Source organism: Oratosquilla oratoria, chromosome 9 (genome assembly GCF_046742065.1).
Source record: "Oratosquilla oratoria isolate Oo_2021 chromosome 9, ASM4674206v1, whole genome shotgun sequence".
Classification (NCBI taxonomy): domain Eukaryota; kingdom Metazoa; phylum Arthropoda; class Malacostraca; order Stomatopoda; family Squillidae; genus Oratosquilla; species Oratosquilla oratoria.
The window spans coordinates 2,809,918-2,837,417 of record NC_134785.1 but is presented as its reverse complement, the minus strand read 5'-3'; the positions used below and the strand labels follow the sequence as shown (position 1 = coordinate 2,837,417).

Sequence of the window (27,500 nt, the reverse complement as noted above, 5' to 3'; positions counted from 1 at the left end):
CTATGGACCAGAGCAGAGGATCACATTAAATCTTTCCTCTGCTTGAAGGATAGAAACCTCGATTGTTGGCGACGAGATCCAAACCTCTCTACATTTAACAAATTTATTAATTATGTTTAACAAAATTAGTAATTATTCCATGTCGCCACTCAATTTTATTGAACTTTAATATATTCTTAAATAATATATATTAAATAATAATAATAATAATAATAGAATACATACATATACCAAAGGCTTTTTCCCCATTACAAGGAGGTAGCCAAAAAACAAAGGCATAAAAACCACTCCCACCCATTCCATCCCCAATATACCGTACATACTCGAGTATAGGTCGCACTTTTTTTAACAAAATATTTCGCCAAAATCAGGGGTGCGACCTATGCACTCAACATTAATGAGGGACAGCACTACTCTGTCACCGAAGTCGCAACAATTGGCGATTTTAATGTGACTGATACGGAATTTCAGTGGTGTTCGCACAATATGCATCGAAAAGCTTTTCAAGCCTTTTGTATGCATAAAATATATATATCAAAGGTTCCTACCGACTCGCTGCTTTAAACTGAACTATTGCTGCTAGAAAATCATATATCAATTACAATAAAATCGTAAAATATTCTCTTTTCCAACTCTTTCGCATGTTTTAGTGTTTATAAGCAATGCGACCTTGACCCTTTGTTTACTGTACGTTACCGTACATCACCTGTTTCACTCGTGGCTGCGTTTCTATATGTGCGCAAATTATGTTTTCGTAGCGTAACGTAACATCCCGTAACGTAACTTAAATAAACTTATGATTTTCGTAATAAAAAATTATTATTTTCGTAAACTTCCATTAGGCCTACCGTACTGTTAGATCTACGGTAGATCGCACGGAGTTTTAGGCCTAATAACTGCAAACCCTAATCATGAGTACCGGTAAGAGAAAGAGCTATGAAGTAGGTTTTAAGCTGAAAGTGGTGGATTACGCAGAACATGGAAACAGATCTGCAGAAAGGGAGTTTGGGGTTTCAGAAAAGGTAGTGAGGGTGTGGAGAAAGCAGAAAGATCAACTTAAAGAAATGCCGAAATCAAAGAGAGCAGCAAGGTTTTCAGTATCCCCATACTGAAGTCTTGAAAAATAATTGTTTGATTAGGTTGTAGACCTTAGAAATAATGACCTCATTGTGAATAGACTTTAAATAAGAACCAAAGCCCCTCAGCTAGCACCGAAATATCATTTTACACAATTTAAGTCTTCGGCAGGGTGTACGTACAAGCTTCATGAATAGATTGATTTGGATTGACACTACAGTAAAAAAAAAAAAAAAAAAAAAAAAAAACTCATGTTGCTCAAAAACTGCCAAGACTTTGAGCAAAAACTTCATAATTTTGCAAAATCTATTCTGAAGGAGGGTAAAATATTTGATTTCTCCATAGGAAATATTGGAACCATGGATGAAACTCCCATGTATTTTGATATGCCGGGAAACACTAACATAGACAGAGTGGGAAGTAAAAATGTTACAGTAAAAACTAGAGGACATGGAAAGCAGCATTTTACTGTTGTGCTAGCCTGCCAAGCTGATGGAAAAAAGCTTCGTCCAATGGTTATCTTCTAAAGGGAGAATATGCCAAAGGAGTCTGTTCCGCCAGATGTAATTGTGAAAGTACATCCTAAGGGATGTGAAAGTACATGCTAATGGGTGGATGGATGAAAACCTAACAAAAGTTTGGTTGGATGAAGTGTGGATGAAAAGGCCAGGGCCTCGCTCAAACCCAGAAGCCTTTTAGTCTGTGACATGTTTAAGTCACATTGCTGAAGGAATCGCGCACAAGGCAAGCAGTCATTCCAAGTGGTTGCACTTCTGTTCTGCAGCCACTTGACGTTTCAGTAAATAAACCTTTCAAGACTTACATTCGGAATTTATGGACATCTTGGATGATATCTGGTGAAAAGGAATTTACTAAAGGTGGTGCACTGAAAAGACCTGGATTGAGTTTAATTGTAGAATAGGTGAAAGAAGCCTGGGGCAGTATTCCTGAAGAACTAATTATCGAGTCCTTCGAAAAATGTTGCATCTCAAATGCCATGGATGGAGGTGAAGACGACATGTTATATGAGGATTTGGTTACTTCAACTTCAAACACAGATGAGGTATTAAGTGAGGATTTGGTAGCTTCAACTACAAGCACAAATGAGGATGAAGATGAACCTAAGTGAATAACTACTATGAAATGATCAATGATGATGTGTTAATCGATGAACAAATGATAAGATTGTTTGAAAATGATGATGACAGTGAAAATGAATTTTCTGGATTTGACAGTGACGGTGACAGTGGAAAATAGGCACACCGGTTCTGTGCCTACTGCTTGGGGGCAGGCAAATGTTGTTCCTGTTTTTAAGAAGGGAGATAAATCGTCTATATGCAACTACAGGCCAGTTTGACATCGGTTATAGGTAAAATGCTTGAATCAATAATAGTAAATAGACTCAGAGAACACACCGAGAGACACAATTTAATTCGTGATACACAGCATGGTTTCTCCAAGGGTAAGTCATGTGTGACTAATCTTCTATCCTTTTACACTAAAGTATATAAGGCGTCAGATAACAATGATAATTACGATGTGATTTACCTTGACTTTAGCAAAGCGTTCGACAAGGTGCCACACCAGAGACTACTAAATAAAATCAAAGCCCATGGCATAGGAGGAAAAGTGTTAGAATGGATTAGAGCTTGGATCAGTAACAGACAACAGCGGGTCACCATAAATGGAGTAAAATCCAGGTGGGCCAATGCTACTAGTTGGGTTCCCCAGGGCTCGGTTTTGGGTCCTTTGTTGTTCATTATGTACATAAACGACTTAGACGATGGGATAGTGATGTTAGTAAGTTCGCGGATGACATTAAAATAGGACGCCTAATTAGGCCAGGAGACGACGCAGAGATTCTGCAAGATGATCTTAACAAATTGTTCACATGGTCGGTGAAGTGGCAAATGACCTTCAATATCTCTAAGTGTAGCGTGTTAAACGTAGGGCTACACAACCCCGAAAATAGATAAAGCTTAGATAACACGTTTTTAGAGAAAACTGAGTGCAAAAGAGACTTGGGAGTTCTAGTGAGTCCGGACCTTAAACCAGGAAACAGTGCATTAGCGCCAGGAATAAAGCTAACAGAGCATTAGGCTTCATTGCTAGGACGGTAACGAATAGAAGTGCAGAGGTAATTATTAAACTCTATCTAGCGATAGTTAGACCCATCTTTGACTATGCGGTACAGTTTTGGTCTCCGTCCTATAGAATGGACATAAATTCACTAGAATCAGTACAGAGAAGAATGACCAAAACGATACATGTAGTCAGAAATTTGCCTGACGAGGAAAGGCTTAGGCACCTTAATTTACACTCTCTGGAGAGACGCAGAGGCCAGGGTGATCTAATAGAGGTGTTCAAGTGGTTCAAGGGTGATGCAAACAAGGTCATCATATTCAAACAACAGGGCAGGACTCACAGTAATGGATTTAAACTGGACAAATTTAGATTTAAAAGGGAAATAGGCAAGAATTGGTTTACTAATAGAGTGGTTAACGAATGGAATAGACTTAGTAACCATGTGATGAGCGTTGAAACTACCAGTTGTTTTAAGAAACGGTTAGACAACTTTATGGATGGTGATGACAGGTGGTGATGGATATGGAGCTGCCTTGTGTAGACCTTATGGTCTCTTGCAGTCTCCTTCATTCTTATGTTCTTATGATACAATCCTGATGAAGTACCAGGAGGCTAAATGAATAAACACTTTTACCAAAGTACAGTTATATTTTCTTCTATACCGTTGTATAGTGCCCAGTTGACAGTTAAACTCTATTGATTTTTTTGGTCAATTTGACTATAACGTTTTTTACGCAAGTGCATTTGTTTACGATTAGTTTTAGAAACGACTGTTGTTGTAAGCAAGATCTAAGAATATAAGGTCTAACCACTTCCGACCGAATTTTGAGGGAGTTGGCGCAGCGGGCCCGTGAACGTCACCTGGCTGTTCAAAGTGGGGTTAGCGGGTCCTATAGCTGTCAGTTGAAGCTGGTCCGTCGTTGGAGAATGACGTTGCCTTCGCTCACACCGCTCCACGCAATTAGCTATATTCTGACAAATATTATATAAAATATTATAGTTCCTGTCTATATATATGAATATATGATATATATGATATATAATATATATATATATATATATAATATATAAAATATTATAGTTCCTGTCTTCCTTGGCGTTTCACAGTTTTCTTCAGTGTATCACAAAGAGAAAATGGACTCAGCCAAATGACGTCAGAAGCTGCGCAGAAGAATTCCAACGGTCTGACCTGTATATTTAGACCTTGGTTGTAAGTTTGCATTGTGCGCACGCGTACAATCTACATGCGTTCCGATATTAAAATTTTGTGAATAAAGTTGATATAAAGGTAAATATATGATCATCCGATCATTTTTATGTTTGAATGGGTTTTGTAAATCGCCAGATTATAGTGGGACCTATCCGCGGGTCAACCGCAAATAACCACTTTCACAACCTCAAACTAGCAGTGCGACCTATGCGCAAGTATATACGGTACTCCACTCCCCTCCCCCTTATCTTGGCACCTCCTGGATGACGGGTCATCCCTGCATGTTGCCCACTGCCCTGGATCAGAAGTACATCAACAGTAAGGCCGCTTCATCAAATAATAAAATGAAATGATTAAAATCTATTAAATTAAAACCATCACCCACCCCAGTCTGCTGTGTTATCACATTTTTTAATTACTATTTTTCTTATTTCTTTATAAACAAAGTTTTACTATCATACATTGTCATGCTGGGGGAAGCAAATAACAAAGATACTGGAGGTTTGTGGAACTGAGTTGACTCTGACACTGGTCTACAGTAACAAGGAACACTAAAACAAGAACCCATTTTTCATTAAATAATTTATTATCATGTAGATGCAGTCAAACAGATGCTGAAAAATCACAGTGAATATTGATATTCATTTACTAATTTGGCACCTTTTGTGTGTATGTGTGTATGTGTATGTGTGTGTGTGTTATTCACAACAGTCTTGGATCATGTGCTGGACTTGTGATCAATAGCTATTAGCCTCCCAGATGAGAGCTCAGAGCTAATTTGTGGCCTGATCTATGGATATTTCTATGACTTTACATATATATCCCCCAACTCCTTGCCCACCAAAGCTGGGGTGCTGGATTGCAGTGTTGTGCTTTCAATCTTAGACAGGAACTGAACTCAGATTGCTGAGCTAGATGTGTGTGTTTTTTCTGTGCATGTGTGTGTGTATGTAATTCACCGTGGTCTTTTGGACCACGTGTTGACCTCGTGATCGACAGCTATTTCCCTCCCTAAAGAGAGCTCAGAGCTTGTATATGACCAATCTATGGGTAATGCTGTGACCTTACACACACACACACACACACCCAACTCCCAGCCCATGAGTTGGAGTAACAACCCGCGGCACAGCAATACTGAAATTATTTAAGCCCTGGGCAAGATTTAAACCCGGACCTCTGTAGTGGCAGCTGGGAACTTTACCAACCATGCCATGAGTTGTGTATTTACCTTGTTGCATTTTATGGGAAGGGGTGCTACACTCGTGGTGTCGCCTTTGTGTTCTTAAATTCTTGTATTGTGTTTGCACAAACTATTTTTTCATCCAATTTGTTCCAGATATCTATCACTCTGTGATCTCTTCTGTTGCTGACCTTTTTGAGTTTCATTACATGTCCTTTTGTTTTTCCTCTGTCCCAATTTAATAAGTCCTCTCTATCAAGACATTCTTTTCCTTTCATAATTCTGTAGATGGTCAGTAGGTCCCCTCGTTCTCTTCTTTGTTCCAGGATTGGCAATTCCAGTTTTCCAGTTCAGCCAGTCTTTGTTCATATGTCAAGTTTGAAAGTGTTGGGGCTATCTTTGTCGTTGCTCTTAGTATTCTTTCTAATTTTCTTATATTCTTTTTTGTACTGGGTGACCATATCAGTGCTGTATATTCCAGTTTTGGCCTTATCAGTGTTTGTAATATTTTTCTCTATCATTTCCTTATCCAGGTATCTAAAAGCCACCTTTATTGATCTCAACAAATTGTAAGTTTCTCTGACTATTTAATTTATATGTTTATCTGGTGACATGTCTTTGGTGATGATTACTCCTAGGTCCCTTTCAGAATTTACTTTCTTTACTTCTTTTCCGTCAATTTTATACTGTCCTGATATCCTATTCTTGCTTTTCCCAAATTCTACTTCCCATCTCTTGCTTCACTCTGAGACTTTGTTCAGATCACTCTGTAATGACTCACAGTCTATTTCAGAGTTTATTCTCTTTTATAACTTTGCGTCATCCACAAAGAAGTTCATGTAACATTCAATACTTTCATCCATGTCATTCACATATATAGCAAACATTATTGGAGCTATACTGACCTCCGTGGAACGCCACTACTCATTACTTCCCATTTTAAATATTTGTCTCTGAGCACTACTATAATTTTTCTTCCATGTAGGAAATCCTCCATCCAATTCAATAGTTTTCCATGTATGCCTCCTATTGTTTTCAGTTTATATAGAAATTTTCTGTGTGGTACCTCATCAAATGCCTTTTGTAAGTCCAGGAAGGCACAGTCTGCCCAGCCATCCCTTTCTTGCAATATATCAATTGTGTGTGTGTGTGTGTGTTAGTGTGTGTGTTTGTGTGTGTGTGTACATTTGTATAGATGAACTTGAAGTCTCATCAAACAAGACAGCACCTGTGGTTAGTTTTCCGGAATCTTCATGGAATGGAAGTCCAGGTGTCCCATCTCTCCCATAGAAAGAGTGGTTGAAGTCTCAGCATGACACTTCTTCCTCCATGGCCTTCTTCAGATGAGTCCAACAGCCAGCATCCACTTCCCAATGGCAATGACCTCCTCCTGGCAGGTGAGATAGAGCTGACCCTCAGGTGTGTCTTCAGCCTCAAGCTTGAAGATCTCCATGGCCTTCTTCAAGAGGGCTTTGGCAAGCAACATGCGCTTCTTCAGCTGCTGTGTGTTGATGGCAGCCTGGGCAAAGTGCTGTTTGGCATTTTGAAGGATGGTCTTGTGGTACTCGAAGAAGGTGACTCCCACATATGGGATGGTATAGGCCGTGGAGGGGTCTAATTTTGAGCACACCGTCAGAAATTCCTTGCATGCTTTTTCCTTCTTGCCCACTTCCACCCAGTGAGATGCATCCTTGTCCTCGGCCTTCTCCTGGCTGCGAGCGTAGAGCTGAAGGAGGGAGTGTTTGACAGCATGGAGGTGGTAATGGTTCGATCCCACACGTTTTGACCACCGCTCCTGTAGAGCCTCAAGACCCACAATGGTGGGGTCCAACAAGGCTTCCTCCACCTCTGCACCCAATTCGAGGTTGGTTTGTAGCACTTGCGGTGCCAGAACCTCATACTTACACTTAATGCAAGTCCAAATGGCATCATCATCAAGCGGGGAAGTTGAGAGCACAGGCGAGGCTTTGGGGCACTTTGGACAGCGGAGTGCTGAGAAATTGGTGCCAAGTTCAGTGTTGTCCCTACACCTGCGGCACCTACAGTCAATGACCCTCGAGTGCCTGAGATGGTGCCGTCGGGCACGGGTACCCCAGAGAATGTCTGTGTACATGGCTGTGATGTTGGCTCCTTTCTCAATGGGTTCAACTGTCTTCAGCACCAGTTTGGCCTCCGGGGTCCACACGGCTTTGGTGTTGGGTATGCAGGAGTGGGACATGAGGGAGGCCTGAGGGTAGAGGGCCTGGACTTCACCGTAGGGAGTCTTGGTGGGGACATGGTTGATCTGCAGCAGGCCAAGCATCTGAAACATAAATTTTATTGTTTTAGATTTTCTACATTCCATTACAGAAATGTGGTGAGGGGGAAAGGTGACCCTTCATCCCCAAGCCATTGAGATTGGGGTTGGGGTGGGGTGAGGGTGGGGAGGAATTTATCTTATCCCCCACCCCTTATATCTGTCTTACCCCCACCCCTTATAAGTTGAAAAAGGTCTTCGGTATGCATACATATACATGGATCACTCTCAAGTCAGATATGTAGAGCCTTTTTTTGTCACTAGCTTATAGTAATCAATGGGTTGATAGTTGTCAGCTGATTTTATGTGAAAAGGTGAAGGAAATGCAGTAAAAAATTATAGAGACTTGGTCAGGAGACAAAGTATCTTCCCTTCAAAACTCCACCTTTAGATGGAGGCAAGGGTGTGGACAAGTTTTTAAGATGGGTAGAGAATCACGTTTTCTTTGGATTCTATGTGATGTAGACATGGTGAGGTGAAGTCTTGGGTGAGATTGTTTTTATGCTGAATGTCACTCTAAGAAGAGGCATGTAAGTAGGAATTGTATCATACTATACCTGTTGGTTTGTGTTTTCCTTATGATTTGCTGAAGTGATTGGATTTGCAACAAATCTTAAGGGGAAATATGCATGCTTAGGCAACTACTAACTAGAAATATGAATACTGTGTGTTCTGTATGATAATTTTATTATACAGTATATAAATAACACAATGGTGGAATATTATCTTGAAACCTATGCTGGTCCTAAGCCCAGATTAACAGAAGATGGTTGTCACAACAAGTAAAGCAAGCCAATGACATAAAACGTCTTTAATAATTGGAAATCAGAAGGATCAGCCTCGGAACCAGGACAAACCAATCATCACCATATTAAGAAATGTTTCAAGACACAGAATGCGCTTGAAATAAGATATACAGCACTTAATACTGTTACCTACACAGGTAAAGATCAGTTACAGAAGGTGGAAATTCTTCAATTAATCACACAGCTAAGCTCTATGAAAGAATTCTTCAAAAGAGAGCTAAATTTAGAAGAACAATTTGGGTATAACAAGAACACAAGTAGTTTAGATCCTATCTAAAATGAGAATGGTTCTGGAAAAGCACAGGAGTTACTTCCTAGAGCTCTGGAGATGTTTAAAGAAAGAATATGGAGTCACAAGTGAACTGAAGGAAACCACAAACAGCACAAATGAACTGTGCTCATGTCATAATCAATCAATTGTTGCATCGAGTTCCACTAAGTAGAAAACCCACAGCCCCACAATGGCTGGTAGTGGTACTCTGACTCTCCCAAAGATCTTTCAGGAAGAAATTTTGGATTGCTGTCTGTGGTGAGTGAGTGTGGAAGTTTCTACTTCACCAGCTGAAAATGGTTGGAAGAGGAGAGCAGTAGTCAGTTGTCAGCTCCCCATGTGTGATAAAGTGTATGAAATACAGTTGAAGTTAATGGAGAAAGATCTTGGACCTAGTCTAGAGACTGAGTCAGCCCTGATGGATTTCAAAAATGGGCAGCTTTGCTGTCCATCTTGAGGGACCACCAACTATCACTAGCTCCTTATGTCATACATGGACAAGGTGTGAAATGGGTGGGTGGGTGGGTGGGTGCAATGTAAGAGAGTGTACTGTCTACAGCATTATTCATTGCATATATGGAGAGCATCATTATTCTATCTACATACCAAAGGCTTTTTCTCCCTTATATTGTAGGGAGCCAGACAAGGTGTGCAGCCACCCCCAACCAGCTCTCTCCCATCCATCATTAATTTGTTTCTTTTATCTTAGCTCCTTGTAGATGAAGATTCATCAGTATCATTAAGCAATATAAAGAACTGATGGTTATACTGATGGGAAAGTGCTTATGTTGTGTACAGATGACAGAGCCTGCTGGAACAATAGTAGAAAACAATTGCAAAAAAATATAAATTTCTTGGAAATGATGTTTTGTGGAAGCAGCACTTCATGGAAATGCCCAAAAGACTGAAATAAGCTGTAACAAAGTAAAACAAAGACAGAGGAAACAGAGTTAGGAAATGGACACATTTGAGAAGTAGTTTGTGGTACATACCTGGGCAGGGCTGGATTTACCTACTTGGCCAAACTCATAAGTGGGTCCCCAAATTTATAGAAATATGGTATGTTTTAGAATCATATATATATATATATATATATATATATATATATATATATATATATATATATAGTATGTATATATATAATATATATATATATATATATATATATATATATATATTCATATTTACCTAGTTGTATTATACGGGAAGGGAGCTATGCTTGTAGTGACCCATCTTTGTATCTTTCAGCATCTAGTTTGTTCTTAAATTCTTGTATGGTTTTTGCACATACTATTGTTTCGTCCAATTTGTTCCAGACATCCACCACTCTGTGTGGGAAACTTTTTTTCAGATCTCTTCTATAACTATCCTTTTTGAGTTTCTTTTCATGTCCTCTTGTTTTTCTTTTATCCCACTTTAATAAATCTTCTCTGTCAAGGACTTCCATGCCTTTCATGATTCTGTAAATGGCCAGTAGATCTCCTCTTTCTCTTCTTTGTTCCAGGGTTGGTAGTTCCAGTTTGGACAATCTTTGTTCATATGTCAATTTTGAAAGTGTTGGTGCCATCTTTGTTGTTGCTCTTTGGATTCTTTCTAATTTCTTTATATTCTTTTTTGTGCTGGGTGTCCATAGTGTCGCAGCATACTCCAATCTTGGTCTTATCAGTGTGACTAATATTTTCTTTACCATTACCTCATCCAAGTAGTTAAAGGCCACCTTTATTGATTTTAGTAAATTGTAGGTTTCTCCGACTATTTTGTTAATATGCTTGTCTGGTGTCATGTTTTTGTTAATAATTACTCCTAGCTCCTTTTCCAAGTTAACTTTTTATTCCTTTATACCAATTTTATATTGCCCTGATATTCTATTTGTACTTTTTCCAAACTCCATTATACTATATTTAATCCATCTACTTCTGCTATTCTGATAACTTTTTCACATAGTTTTGCTATTGTGCTTGTAAGGGAGACTGGTCTATAGTTAGTTGGATTTTCCTTGTCCTTGCCTTTATATATTGGTACAATATTTGCATTTTTCCCTTCTTTGAGTGAGTAATCATTTTGTATATTTTGTCTGTCAGCTCATCTATGCATTTTTTTAATATCCAGTCTGCAATTCCATCCATGCCATGTGATTTTCTGACATCAAGGTTTTTTATTTGGTATCTAATTTCCTTCTGTGTCACAGTTATTTTTTTCATTGGGTGGTATCTTTATGTATTTCCTCCCAGTTTTGTGTATTTTCAATTGTGAATACAGATTAAAAATGTTTGTTCATAATTTCAGCCATTTCACAAATCTTCTATATATTCATTATTCCCTTGGTGCAGTTTTACTATTGTTTGTCTTTTAGTTTACCATTCACATGCCTGTAAAATAGTTTAGGTTGTTCCTTGCATTTTTTATTATGTCCTTTTCATAGTTTCTCTTTTCATCTCTGCATACTTTTACATATTCATTTCTTAGTTTGATATATGTTTGCCACTCGTTTTTTTTTTTTTCATCTTTTTCAAGCTTTGTCTCTTCTATATTTAGCCTCGCTATATTTTTTGTTCTACCAGCACTTAATGTACACCCTTTCTTGCTTCTGTTTTGGTATGTATTTGTTTATTCCCTCAGTGTAAATTTCTTTTAATATGTTCCATTTCTCTTCCATCTTTGTTTCTTCATTTAAGAAGTTTTCCCCAATTTGTTTTTTTTTGTACATTAGTCTTCCTTTTCTATGTTTCTCATTTCTTCTCAAATCAATTTGTTCTTTTAGTTCAAACTCTATTAGTAAGTGGTCACTCTTCCCAATTGGTGTTTTGTATTCTATTCTGTCCACAATTTCAGGCTCTGACATAAGTATTAAATCTAATCTCGACAATTCCTCATTGTTTCTATATCTGGTATTTTCCTTTATCCATCAAGTCATTGTGTATCCAATGGTCATATACAATAGTATGTTTCCCCATAGGTCTTCTCCACCTTTCACAGTCATTTCCTCCCAAAATATTCCTTTTGAGTTAAAGTCACCAATAATTACCATATTTCCTCCTTCTTTCAGTAATTCAGTTAGTGCATTCTTTGTATCTTCCAACATTTTGGAATGATCACTCTCTGTCCAAGACTGTGTTTTCGGGGGTACATACACTACAAATTTTCTACTTTTCATGTCACTGTTTTCAACTTTTATCATAATCAATTCCACATTATTTTTTCCTTCAGTTTTCTTAGTCACATTCAAGCCTTTCTTAGTCAAAAACATGACTCCACCCTGCTTCTCCTTTCTATTTTTCATCCAATGGTTGTATGGACCTTGTCCCACATTGTTTGGTGGTAGAGGACTTTTTAATTTTGTCTCCACAATTTCCATTATGTCGTTTCTCTAATGCCGGATAGTTGTTTAACCCTGAACAGGGAATGCCCAAATTCATGATTTTGCATGGAAGTTGTACCACTTCTGGCATGCCCACTTTTAGAAAAAATAAAAACCAAAGGTTTATGGGAAGAAGTGCTCCAAGTTATAAAGTAAAGTGGGCATGCCAGAAGTGGTACAACTTCCATGCAAAATAATAAATTTGGACGTTCCATGTTCAGGGTTAATTCGTTTAGTCCTGAAATCATGCCGTCTATGTTGGTATATGTTATTTTTAATTTTTTCCTTTCTCATCCTTTTCTGTCTATTACATTTCCTTTTTTATTTATTTTTTCTTATTTATATATTTTTCTTTTTTTATAAACCATTTTCTCAGTCTAAAGTCCAACACTCTCCAAAAAACTAGTTCTTTTCAGTCTCTGATTTTTTTTTTCCCTCATTGCTCATTTCTTTTATCATCAATACATTTTTGTAATTTTCACTTTGCTAACTTTGTTGCTTTTGATAGTACTTCTGCTATCATTTGAGACCTTAGTTTGATTTTTAGTGGCTTATATTGTTTTTCTTTAGATTATTTTCCTATTCTATGCACTTCCTCAATCTCTTTGTCCATATCCTGTCCCTCCTCTAGTATCTCCTTCAGAATTGCTTTAGCAATTTCTTTCTCATTTTTTTCTCTTTGATATCTAGGTACATTGTTTTTCTTTAATATTATAAACAATGCATTTTTTCTTTTATCCACTGTGTCTATGACCCAACTTTCTTTTTCCTTAATTACTTTGATTACCGTTTCTTTGACATTTTCTTCCACTTGTACTATTTCCTTAAAAGTTAACTTTTGATTTTCTTGTTCCACTTTCCTTTGTTTTATTTCTTGGAGATCAGTCTCCTTAATTGTTTCTCCTACTTTCTCAGTCACCACTTGTATTTGTTCTTTCACTTCTTTTTTCAAGGCCTTGTTTTTGTTTTTACCTTCATTTTTCATTCTTTCATTCTCATTTCTGATCATATTTAATTCTTTTTTCAGATCATCAAGCTCCTTGTTGGTCTCGTCATTAGCTCTTTTAAGTTGAGTTATTTCTTTGTGCATTGCCCTGTACTCACTTTTCAATTCTATTAGTTCATCCAACAAATCAGTAATATCCCTATTTCTTAAAATATTTTTGTACCTAGGTTCTCTATCCAACTCCACACCTCTACCTAAAAATCCACCTTCTCATTCATACAGGATCTTTTAGTAATTACCCCCAGCGTATATACGTATGCATATATATATATATATATATATATATATATATAATATATATATATATATATATATATATATATAATCATATATATATATATATATAATATATATGTATATATATATATATATATATATATATATATACTGTATATATCCCCATCTTGGGTATTCACTGCATGTTACTGTAAGGTTTAAAGGTGTTCAGTAGCATGCAGCTGACACATTAGGGGGCACTCCTACAGACCAGAGCCAAACATCATTTGGTCTGTGTTAGAGAAATCTCTATTCATAGAGAAATGATGATACTTTATTATACTGCAATTGCCCCTCTGTTATGCTGTCCCTCACTCTTGTTACTGTTCTGTACCACTTCTCTGACTATTTATTTTCTCATTTTGCAGAACCCTGTGGAAGGGGAAAAGAATACTGCCACCAAGTATTTCCACTTGAGTTGTAAAAGGTGATGAAAATAGGTCTGGGAGTTTTCCAGCCAGTACCAAGGTCTGGGTCTTTTAATGTGTGTGGATGTGGTACAAATGAGAGTAAAAAGGAAGAGATAGGCAGTATATTTGTGAAAAGAAAGATGGATGTATTGGCTTTGAGTGAAACCAGGTTGAAAGGGTCAAAGGCATGTACCTACTCCCACCAATTCCACTCCCATCCACCACCCTTTCCCTCCTCTCATCTTAGCTCCTCAAAGACGATGGGTCATCCCTGTATCCTGCCCTCTGCTCTGGGTCAGAACCAATGTAGCAAGACACAGTACATCCATAGCAAGGCTGCTTCACTTAATTTGTAATCTCCCCTCTCCATCCCTTCATGCAGAAAAAGAGAGGATGGGAAGAAATCCCCTCAGGCTACATCAAAATATAGTTCACACATAAGCATCCTGTACACACCCTCTTCCTTGGATGGTTACAAGTACAAGTAAAGGTTTGTAAGACCTCCTGATTACAAGCACACTTCAAATCTATTTTGCAGATAGATTTTAATACAAATGTAAGAGTTTAATTAAGTAACCAGCAAATTACAACATAAACCAAAATCATCATATGCAAGGTACCAAAGCAAACTCTACATGAATAACAAGAAACTTGGTATTACATGCTTCTTTTATCAGAACCATTTTAAGTTTTAAAAACTAGATACACAACCATCCTCCATTCACCCCTGTCTTCTGTCTTCCCCCATCCTTCCTCAACAGACATTCCCCTCTTTCCCAATGCCCCTTTTGCCCCATCCATCCATCTCATCCTAGGTTGCCCCCTCATGTTTACTCCTTCCACCTCTTTTACTAGTCTTTCTTCACTCATTCTTTCCATATGTCCAAACCATCCTAATACTCTTTCATCAACCCTATCTCCCAACTCCCTTTCCACCCGTTCTCCTCCTCACCTCCTTATTTCTCACTCTATCCAACCTAGTAATCCCTATCATACTTCTCAGGCACCTCATCTCAAGCACATTCAAACTCCTCCTCTCTTTCTCTCTTATGTTCCATGTTTCTGCCCCGTACAGTGCTGTTGGCCCAATCTCTCCTTCATTGTGTATGGATGATGCTGTGATGCATTAGGGGGAGTGGGTGGGGGATGTATGTATGAGAAATAAATTGACACAGCCCAAAGGGATTTCTCCCCGTCTTCTCTTTTTCTACATGCGGGGATGGAGAGGGGGGGGTCCCCTGTTTTAATGAAGTGGCTTTGCTGTGGATGTGCTGTGTCTTGTGACACTGCTTCTAACCCAGGGCAGTGCACAAGATACAGGGATGACCCATCATCCAGGAGGTGCCAAGATAAGAGGGAGGGAAGGGGGTGGAGGGGACTGGAGTATGTTGGGGATGGAATGGGTGGGAGTCTTTGTTTTTTGGCTACCTCCCTTGTAAAAGGACTGGGATGTAAAATAGTCTAACAACTGAAATGTAAATCAATAATAAGATGTTTTGGAATTGTAATATAACTGATAAAAACCCTTGTCACTACCATAACTGTAACGCAAATATTTTTCCATCTACTCACTATATAAACATCTCCATCTATGCACAGGTTACAAAAACTTTCAAAGTAGGTTCTCTGGCTGGAAGATTGAAGATGCAGCCAGAACCTAGCTCTTACAAAATCACCCATGTCAATCCTTCAAAGGTGACATTTTGCCCCAAATGCAACCATCACACAGAGGACACAGAAAATATCATATTACAATGCTCCACACTTATAACTTTTTGACTATGAAAATATATCTTCTCTGAGTGACTTGTGGATCCACCTGGATCCTGTTGCTGGTTATCTGAAGACTGCAGGTCTTATGCAAGAGAGACAAATGCAACAGATTGATCGACTGATTGACATTTTATAAGGTGGGCCCTCTAGCTGGACTAGTAATCTACCAGTCAGGGCTATGCTTTTATTACATAAATACTCTTTCCAATCCTTCAAAGGTAACATTTTGTAATGTGAGCTCTCCTGCTTCATCTGCAACCTGGTAACCACAGAGACCAACTCTTACAAAATTACTGTTTTCAATCAATCAACATGTTGCCACTGGTGTCTTGCAGAAAACCTGTGGCCTTCAAGTAATTGGCAACAGTCTCAAGGCAGGACCATAAGTCACTCAGGGTTGTGTTGTGTTGTGTCTAGGGATTATTAGTATTGGGCATTGTAGTATGGGATGTCCTATGTCCTCTGTGTGGTGATTGCATCTGAGGTAGTTTGAATAAATTTTCAATCCTTCAAAGAGAACAACTTAACACAATGACCACTACTACTACCTTCATGTGAAGGACAACATATTGTTGCATGCTAGACCCCCTGATACCCATCCCTCTGAATCTTCTCTTCCCCAAAAAGACAGAGTCCATCTGGCCTGGCTGCAAGGAGGCCACTTTTCACCCCTTCTAAACTACCAGTAGAGGCCGAACGACTGCACCACAGACAACTGTCCAGGATGTAACACTTCACCCCATACAATACAATGCATTCTGGAGGACTGCATTGTAAACAATCATGCACACCAACAACACAATATTTGTGGGAAATCCTGTTTCAGCTATGGCACTTCTCAGAGAGATGGAACTGCTCAGCCAGACAGTCTAGGGAATGACAACAACAACAACTACCACTATGACTTCTACTTTTAACTGTGCTCTTACTGTGTGAATTGCAGCTTCAGAAGCATCAAGCTGTGGGTAGTTTGTAAGCTGGAAGGTGGTGCGGAGGACTTGGACCACCTTCTGATGATTCTCATGGTATTGTGGTGATCCTACTAGCTGCAGGTAGCGTGTGTTCAGCCTCTCCATCCCAGTGCGCCACCGTTTAGGTTCCTGTCCTGCCGTCATCAGTCCCCTGTTTGGGGGACAAGAAGGCATTAGTTATACAGTAATTGTAGATGCTTAATATCAGACTGGAAAACTGAAACAAGTTAATATACTGGATACAATGGGACTAAAATATTGTGGCACATATGGAAAAAATAGTACTGGCTGCATGATTTATATGCAGTCAATATTTCTTAATCAGTAGTTCTCCCCATCTTCTCTATTTCTATATCCCTCAAGCAAGGAAGGGAAAAGGCAGGGGATAGGGGTGAACAGAGAATGGTTGTGTATGGATGGTATTTTGACACAGTCGGAAGGGATTCCTCCCATCTTCTCTAATTTCTGCATGAGGAGACACGGAAGGGTGGGTTGCTGTGTAAGTGAAGGAGCACTGCTGTGGATATGCTGTGTCTTACTGCATTGCTTCTGACCCAGGCAGTGGGCAGGAAACAGGGATGACCCTTCATCATGAAGAGCTAAGATGAGAAGGAAACAACGGTGGTGGATGAGAGAGTTATGGGTTGGAGTAGAGGCATGACTTTGACTTGGGTACCTCTCTTATAAGGGTAAATAAATAGATACATTATTTTAGAGACTTTCATGACATCCTCACAGACCAGTTGTGCAATATTCGTTTATGACTGGAAACTCGTAATTGGATACTCAAAAAAGAATGCTGATCACTTTCATCTACCAATCCCTCTGTTCTCCTACCCTCTCTGAACCTTTCCTTTATCACTTTAGTGCAATAATGTTCTGAGTGAAAGAAGCACTGGTTATTTAGAAAAATAAAAATAAATAAATAAATAAATAAATAAATAAAATTATTTCATCAACACACACTGACATAAAATTGGAGAGGTAATTGAGGATACAGTCACAGCACAAAATTTGCCTATAGTCTTACAGTACCCATATATGCCAAGAGATGGTACCATTTGAGGCAAGGTATAATAAACTGGACAGTAGGAGACAGGACCCAACAAATGTCTCTCCTTTCCTTATGTTACAATTAGGTAAATTAGGTAAATAAAGTAGTACAGATTCTATTTCAGTAATATAGAGTCGAACCTCGAAAGCCCGGACTTCGAATGCCCGGACCCTCGTATGACCGGTCGAAATGAACAAAGGGCGGACTTTTCAAGCAAAGTTCCCTATTTGTCCGGTAGGTGGCAGCGACGGCCGTTCACGTGTACTCAAACCCGGCCCAGTAAAGCCGCCACCAGAGCTGCCGTTTCGTAGAATTTTGTACCAAAACGTAGTAAAATAGCAGCATGTGGCAACTGCACAAGGACATGAGGAAATTTTTTCTACATATCAGCGGGCTGTTAAAAACGTTCAAAAACTCAAACTTTTGTTTAAAAATCATAGAACTAGTTATCAAATAATAAATGGTACATCAAAATATGACTTTTATTGGTAATTGTGTTACTTATAAAATATTATACCCCAAAAGATACGTTTTTACCGTGTAGAAAAAAATTCTACGCTAAAGTTTCAGCTTTCTTTTAGCGATAATAATATATAAAAAAAATTATATCTTACTGAATATGTTAGGGCATGGGGGCCTTATATACATTCATGAATAAAAAAAACTAGAACCACCATTTTGTCAAAGTTTGACAAGTATATCTTGCTATGAAAGTCTGCACACGCCCGAGAAAAATGTATGCCCCGGTATGGCAACACTCCCATTCTACACGGCAGTGTAGAAAACGCGGCAACCCTGGCCGCCACCACTGTCCCGCGTGCATACCTTCCGATATTTACAGTGTACGTAATAAAAAATACAGTACAGTACACTGTATATACAGTACATTTACATGCCTGTATTACAGTTATTATTACAGAATTATTAGTATTATAGCATTATTATTACAGTATTGTTATTATTACAGTGTTAGAGTATTATTCTTATGTGTTTCTATGCCATATCATACATTACCTATACGTATACCGCTATGAAAATCTATGGGTGTTAGGGAGATATTTTCGATGACTGGACGTTTGGCATGACCGGACCACCCTTCCCCCCAATTAGTCCGGGCTTTCGAGGTTCGACTGTATTAATATAATACTATTGATCAGATATAGCCAAACACAGTAACCACACAGTTATTCAAATGTATTCAGGTGCCACCTGTTGGCTAAATGAGATAACTAAAGAAATAACTAAAGGTTGACCACATATAATATGATTTGGTTTAACATCACAAACCACACCCTACCAGGAGGCTAGGACGGTGCCCCTTACAGAAGACTTTGTAGTGTGGAATTTATGAATCATGTCCTTAATTCAACTTGCCCCAAGCAGGGTTCGAATCATCATTATATCGACCTTTACTGCAAGTAACAACACCCTAACCCACTCAGTCAGCAAACATCAACATATATATATATATATATATATATATATATATACACTGTCATCCATGAGGAGTGATGGAAAGGGTGGTGGATAGAACTGAAATGGGTGGGAGTGGGTACTTGTCTTTTGACTTGGTTATCTCCCTTGCAAGGGGGAAAATGCCCTTGGTATATAGATAGGTAGATACATACTGTGTGTGTGTAATTACCTAGTTGCAGCCTAAATTGTTCTTAAATTCATGTATGCTTTTTGCACACACTATCATTTCATCCAGTTTGTTCCATACATCTACCACTCTGTGGGGAAAGCTGTTCTTTTTCAGGCCTCTCCTATAACTCCTTTTTGAGCTTCCTTCCATGTCCTCTTGTATTTCTTTATCCCAATTTAGTAAGTTTTCTCTATTAAAGACTTCCATACCTCTCATGATTCTATAAATGGTCAACAAGTCTCCTCTTTCCCTCCTTTGTTCCAGAGTTGGTAACTCTAGTTTTGACAATCTCCCTTCATATGACAGTTCTGAAGGTGTGGGGGCCATCTTCATAGTTGCTCTTTGGATTCTTTCAATTTTGCTTATATTCTTTTTGGTACTGGGTGACCATAGCATCGCTGCATACTCCAGTCTTGGCCTTATCAATGTGATTAGTATTTTCTTCACCATTTCTCCGTCCAATAAGTAAATGCCATTTTTATTTATCTCAGCAAGTTGTAGGTTTCTCCAACAATTTTGTTTATCTGTTTATCAGGGGACATGCCCTTTGTGATGATTATTCCCAGATCTTTTTCAGATCCCACTTTCTTTACTTCATTTTCACCGATTTTATATTGTCCTGATATCCTGTTTTTATTATTTCCAAATTCTGCTATACTACATTTCTAAATGTTAAAGTTCACTTCCCACTTCTGACTCCATTCCCAAAGTTTGTTCAGATCTCTCTGCAGCAACTCAGTCTATTTCAGTGCACACTTTTCTCAACAATTTTGCATCATCAGCAAAGAAGAAGCTCATGTAACTGTCCACACCCTTGTCCATGTCATTCACATAAATAGCAACATTATTGGAGCAAGTCCCAATCCCTGTGGAACTCCACCAATCACTTCTTCCCAAGTAGAACCCTTATATCTGAGCACTACTCTCATTTTTCTTTCATGTAAGAAATCCTCCATCCATTCCAGTAGTTTACCTTGTACACCTACAGTTTTCAATTTTCTTAATAGTTTTCTATGTGGCATTTTATCAAAAGCTTTTTGTAGGTCTAGGAAAGCATAATTAGCCCATCCATCCCTTTCCTGTATTATATCTAATAGTCTTGAGTAAAAACATATCAGATTTGTGGCACATAATCTTCCTTGTCTGAATTTAAACTGTCTCAGGTTTAATATGTTGTTCTGCAGATGTATTGTCCATCTATTTTTGATAACTTTTTCACAAATTTTGGCTATGGTACTTGTAAGGGAAACCGGTCTATAGTTTGTTGGGTCTTCCTTGTTTTCTCCTTTATATATTGGTACAATGTTGGGCTTTTTCCAGTCTTCTAGTATTTTTCCTTAAGTGAGCATCTTATATATTTTGCCTACCAATTTTTCTTTACACTCCTTTAGTATCCAGTCTGCAATACTATCCAGGCTGTGCAATTTCTTGGCATCAAGGTTTGTTATTTAGTCAATTATTTCTGCTTGTGTTGCTATTATTTCCCTTCATCCCAGTGCCATACATTTTCTCTAGTGAAAACTGACTTGAAATGCTTACTCATGACCTCAGCCATTTCTATATCTTGTGTATTCTGTGTTCCCTTGGCAGTCTCTCTATTTCTTGCTTGTTTTTCAATTTGCCATTCACATATCTATAGAATAGTTTTGGTTGATCCTTAAATTTTTCAATTATGTCTTATTCATAATTTATTTTTTCTTCACTGCACATTTTTACATATTCATTCCTTTCATTGATATATATTTGCCACTTTCTAGGATTTTTCTCTTTTTTCCATCTTTTCCTCTTATATTTTTGGCTTGTTGCACCTTCTGTTAAATCAGCACATATTCATCCACCCCTTCATTATATATTTCCATCAGAATCTTCCATTTTTCTTCCACTCATGTCTCTTCATTGTAAAATCTTTCCCAACTTGGTTCTTGAAAAAGATTTCTAAAGTTTCACAAAGTCTGTTTTACTATATACCAGTCTCTCTTTTCTGTATTTCTCATTTCTCTCTATATATATTTCCTCCTTTAGGTCTAACTCAAGTATGGTCATTCTTCCCAATTGGTGTCTTGTATTCAATTTTATCCATAATTTCAGGTTCTGACATAAAGAATAAATCTAGTCTCAACAGTTATTCATTATTTCTATATCTGGTGTTTTCCTTTACCCATTGTGTCATTGTATATTCCACAGTCATGTCAAGTAATACATTTCCCCATAATTCCTCTCCACCTTTCACTGTCATCTCCTCCCAACAGATTTCTTTGCAGTAAGTATTTACCTAGTTGTATCTTACAGGAAGGGGAGCTGTGCTCGTGGTGTCCCATCTTTTCATCTTGCAGTGTCTGCTTTGCTCTTAAATTTGTGTACAGTTTTTGCACACATTATTGTTTTGTCCAATTTGTTCCACTGCTCTGTGTGGAAAACTTTTTTTTTCAGCTCCCTTCCACAGCTGTCCTATGTGAGTTTCTTTTTATATCCCCTTGTATCTATCTTATCCCAAATTAGTAAGTCCTCTCTATCAAGGACTTCCATGCTTTTCATGATTCTGTACATGGTCAGCAGGTCCTCTTTCTCTTCTTTGTTCCAGAGTCATTAAATTCAATTCTGACAATCTCTCCTCATATGACTGGTTTGAAAGTGTTAGGGCCATCTTTATAATTGCTCTCTGGATTCTTTCAATTTTCTTTATATTCTTTTTGGTACTGGATGACCATAGTGTCACAGCATACTCCAGTCTAGGCCTTATTAGTGTGACTAGTATTTTTTCTACCACTTCTTTGTCCAAATAGGTAAAGGCTACCTTTATTGATTTTAGCAAGTTGTAGGATTCTCCAACAATTCTGCTTATCTGTTTATCAGGGGACATGTCATTTGTGATAATTACTCCCAGGTCTTTTTCAGATCCCACTTTCTTTACTTCCTTTGTTCTGATTTTATATTGTCCTGATATATATATATATATATATATATATATATATAATATATATATATATATATATATATCTTACTTTTTCTGAATTCCATTATGCCACATTTCTTGATGTTGAAGTCTACTTCCCACTTCTGACTCCATTTCCAAACCTTGTTTAGGTCTCTCTGCAGTGATTCACAATCTGTTTCGGTATTCACTTTCCTCAGCAATTTTGGGTCATCTGCAAAGAAGTTAATTTAACATTCCACATCTTCATCCATGTCATTCACATAAATAGCAAACATTATTGGAGCCAATACTGATCCCTGTGGAACTCCACTAATAACCTCCTCCCAAGCTGAACTCTTTTCTCTGAGCACTACCCTCATTTTTCTGCCATGCAAAAAATCCTCCATCCAGTTTAGTTTACTTTGTATCCCTCCTATGTTTTCCATTTTCTAAATAATTTTTTATGTGGCACCTTGTCAAAAGCTTTTTGTAACTAGGAAAACACAATCAGCCCATCCATCCCTTTCTTGTATTATATCTTGAGTAGAAACAGATTAAGTTTGTGGCACATGATCTTGCTTGTCTGAATCCAAATTGTCTCGGATTTATTATATTGTTTTCTTCCAGGTGTTTTATCCATCTATTCTTAATAACCTTTTCACAAATTTTGGCTACAGTGCTTGTAAGGGAAACCGGTCTGTAATTTGTTGGATCTTCTTTGTTTCCTCCTTTATATATTGGAACAATATTGGTAATTTTCCAATCATTTGGTATTTTTCCTTCTTTGAGTGAGCAACTTATGTTATATATTTTGTCTATTAATTCTTCTTTACATTCTTTTAGTATCTAATTTACTATTCCATCTGGGTCATGTGATTTCCTAACATCAAGGTTCATTAATTGATCCATTTCTTCTTTTTGTGTTATTTTTATTTCCCTTATTGGGGGGTGGTCACACTTTGTTCCCTTCATCCCAATGATGTACTTTTTCTCTAATGAAAACAGACTTGAAGTGATTGGTCATGACTTCAGCCATTTCTAAATCTTCTGTGTACTCTATATTTCCATGATGTAGTTTCACCATTTCCTATTTATTTTCAAGTTTACCATTCACATATCTATAGAATAGCTTAGGTTGATCTTTACATTTTTCTATGATGTCTTTTTCATAGTTTCTTTTTTCCTCTCTGCACACTTTTACATATTCATTTCTTTGGTTGATATATATTTGCCACTTTCCGTTTTCTTTTTTTTTTATCATCTTTTCCAAGCGTTATCTCTTCTATCTTTCATCTCAAGGCATCATCTGATGAACCAGCACTTATTATACACCTTTTCCTGTTTCTGTCTTGGTACATATTCATCCACTCCTTCATCATAAATTTCCATCAAAATAATCAATTTCTCTTCCATTTGTATCTCTTCATTGAAGAAATTTTCCCAATTTGCATTTTGAAAGAATTTCTGAAGTTTCCCAAAGTCTGTTTTGTTGTACATCAGTCTTTATTTTTTTTCTCATTTCTCTCTATATATAATTCTTCTTTAGTTCAAATTCTATTAATATGTGATCACTCTTATATTCAATTTTATCCACAATTTCAGGTTCTGTTGTAATTTTTAAATCTAATCTTGATGGTTCATTACTTCTATATCTGGTATTTCCTTTTACCCATTGTGTCATTGTATGCTCTGTAGTCAAGTAATACATTTTTCCATAGACCCTCTTCACCTTTCATTGTCATCTCTTCCCAACAGATTTCTTTGCAGTTAAAATCTCCCATAAGTACCAGGTTCCCTCCATCCTTCAGCATCTAATTAAATGAATGCCTTGTATCTTCTAACATTTTAAATGCTCACCCTCTTTCCAAGTATTTACCTAGTTGTATTTTACGGGACGAGAGCTATGCTCGTAGTGACCCGTTTTTGTATCTCTCCGCATCCAGTTTATTCTTAAAATCGTGTAAGGTGTAGAAGAGAAGAACCAGGCATTCATAGATTGGCTACAAATTAAGACAAGGGAATCGTATGAGAGGTACAAAGTAAAGAGAAGGGAAGTTAAGCATAATATAAAGGAAGCAAAGAGGAGAGCAGATGTGAAATGGGGTAAGAGTACGACAGAAAATTTTGAAAGCAATAAAAAGATGTTTTGGAAGAAAATTAAAAGAGGAAGAGGAGGTGAATCAAGTAGAGAAGAAAGGGTAAAAGGTGCAGATGGAGAGATGATAATGGAAGAGAAGGCAGAGAGAGGAAGGTGGGCAGAGTATTTTAGGGAGTTGCTAAATGTGAAGGAGGATAGGGAGGGAAAGGTAGTTGCAGTGGGAAGCGCTAAGAAAATGAGAGTGATGAGTGAGGAAAATGGAGGAGAAATAGGGAAGGATGAAAAATAAACAACTTTACCCACAGAGTGGTGGATGTATGGAACATACTAGACGAAACAATAGTGTGTGCAAAAGCAATATAAGAATTTAAGAGTAAATTAGATATGGTGAGATACAGAAATGGGACACCACGACCATAGCTCCCCTTCCTGTAAGATCCAACTAGGCAAATACACACACACACAGTGGTATGGTCCCCACACAGTGAAGGATATAAGCAAGATTGAGAGAATACAAAGGACAGCAACCAAACTGGTCCCTAGCCTGGCAGATAAACCATACGAGGAAAGACCAAAGGTACTGGGTCTGCAAACCTTGAAAGATTGAAGAGAAAGAGGTGACATGATTACAGTGTTCAGGTCACTAAAGGGGATAGATTGTATTGATAAAAGAGATCTCTTGATTAAAGATGGGAAGGCTTTAAGAGGTCGTGGGAGTAAATTAAGAAGGACTACATGTTGAAAGGATATGAAGAAATACAGTTTTTCATTTAGATGTATGAATATGTGGAATAACTTAGGTGATATAGCCCAAGCACAAACAGTACATGAATTCAAATCTAAACATACATACATACATACAATGGTTATTCCCCCCTTACAAGGGAGGTAGCCAATAAATAAAGGCATAAAATCCACTCCCACCCATTCCATCCCCACTTACTCCACTCCCATTCACCCCCCTCCCTCCCTCTTTATCTTGGCTTCTCTTGGATGATGGGTCATCCTTGCATCTCACCCACTGCCCTGGGTCAGAAGCAGTGTGGCAAGACACTGCATATCCACAACAAGGCTGCTTCATTTAATCAGTGACCCCCCCCCCTCTATCCCCTCGTGCAGAAGAAGGGAAGACGAGGAGAAATCCCTTCATACTGCACCATAATAGCATTCATACATACTCCCTCACCCCATTCCCTCAACTCCCATCCATGCATCATAGCATTATCCATGCACAACCATTCTCCATTCACTCCTACCTTCTGCCTTCTCCCTTCCTTCCTCAACAGACATTCCCCTCTTTCCCAATGCCCCTTTTACCCCATCCATCTCATCCTTGGTCACCCCTTCATGTTCATTCCTTCCACACCTCATTCTTTCCATGTGTCCAAACCATCTCAATATTCTTTCATCAACCCTGTCTCCCAACTCCTTTTCCACCCCACTCTCCTCCTCACCTCCTCATTTCTCACTCTATCCAGCCTAGTGACCACTATCATACTTCTCAGACACCTCATCTCAAACACATTCAAACTCCTCCTCTCTTATGTTCCATATTTCTGCCTCATACGGTGCTGTCGGCACAATTACTCCTTCATACAATCTCCTCTTAGCATCCATTCCCAATCTATTTCTCATTACACTTTTTAATCCCCCAAGGCATTTACTTCCTTCTCTCAATCTACATTCTACCTCTACTCCTCCCTTTCCCACCACATTCACGCCCAAATATCTAAAACTATCCACTTCCTCCAGTCTCTCTCCATCTCTTTCCATTAATACTCACCTCCAATTTGTTGCCACATTCTCCCCTTGTACATCTCATCACCATATTTTCACCCACATTTATCTTCAACTTCTTTCTTTTGCACACCTTCCCAAACTGTCACTAACTTCCTTAATCCCTCCTCTGATCCTGCTACAAGCACAGTGTCGTCAGCAAACAACAACTGGCTTATCTCCCACTTTTCTCCATTTTCAAAGATATAGATTAAGTTGGAACCATACATGAATTTGAGTCTAGGTATGTTAGAAAATATGAGACAGGACCCAACAAGTGTAGCTCCTTTCCTGAATACTACAATTAGGTAAATAAACACACACATACATGGGAGTGGGTTGGAGGAGAGTTTAAAAGGTAAGAGGCAGGAGGAAGTGAAGAGCTCTAAGTATTTGGGGTCACATGTAGCAGGGAATGGAGGAGCGGAGGAAAATTAGAGTAAGAAAAGCAAGTACATGTCTGGGGGAATGAAAAGTGTCATGAAAAATAGGTATCTAGGAATGAACACAAAGAGAAGATGGTAATGTAGTGATATGTTTATGGTACTGTATGGAGCCAAAATTTGGAACCTGAAGGAGGCAGAAGGAAAAGTAAATGAATCCGAAATGAAGAGTTTAAGAAGTATGATAAAGAATGGGTGGTAATGGGTGTGTGCCTTTGACATGCTACCTGCTTTACAAGGGAGAAGAGGCCCTTGGTATATAGATAGATAATGAATATAAAAAAACAGAAATTGAACATACAATCAATTATTGCCCCGAGTTATATGAAGTGGAAAACTTACAAAGGATTACAAAGGAGGAGCATGCTGACAGGAGACCTTTTGGTCCATAAATAGGTCAGAAGAGGAAGAAATAAATATATATATATATATATTTAATAATAATGATAATTAAACAAGAATTATAATATAGATAATAATTAAATAAAATACATAAATAAATAAATAAAGTTAAACAAACAGATAAATAGTAAATAATAAATTGACAGATAAATACTAATAAATGATAATTAAGGAAATAATAATAAACATATAAATAAATAATATAAAATAAATGGCAGGCATTACAGCATCTTGCTTAGGTGTTTATCTAAATGAATCTTAAAGCTTCAAACTGAACTACATTGCATTGCCTCTACAGGAAGTTTATTCCACTCATTAACTACATGGTTGGCAAAGTTGTCTCTACCCACTTCCAAATTAAATCTATTTCCTGACAGTTTGAGACCATTATTTCTTCTTGGATTCTCATTCAATGTAAAAAAAAATTCACTTTTGATGTCAATTCCCTT

General features: G+C 37.9%; 1 protein-coding gene across 4 annotated transcripts in view; it reads right to left on the bottom strand.

Moving 5' to 3' along the window:
- Positions 1-4,937: 4,937 nt before the first annotated feature.
- Positions 4,938-27,500, bottom strand: part of LOC143028137 (uncharacterized) — a 38,101-nt gene continuing 15,538 nt past the window's right edge. For all 4 annotated transcript variants that reach the window (XM_076189791.1, XM_076189788.1, XM_076189790.1 and 1 more), the window contains 2 exons: positions 16,678-16,870; positions 4,938-7,854 (listed from right to left, as the gene is read on the bottom strand). In XM_076189791.1, the coding sequence (XP_076045906.1) occupies positions 6,892-7,854; positions 16,678-16,870 (1,156 nt within the window). In that variant the 3' untranslated portion in view covers positions 4,938-6,891. The remainder of the gene's footprint in view (positions 7,855-16,677; positions 16,871-27,500) is intronic.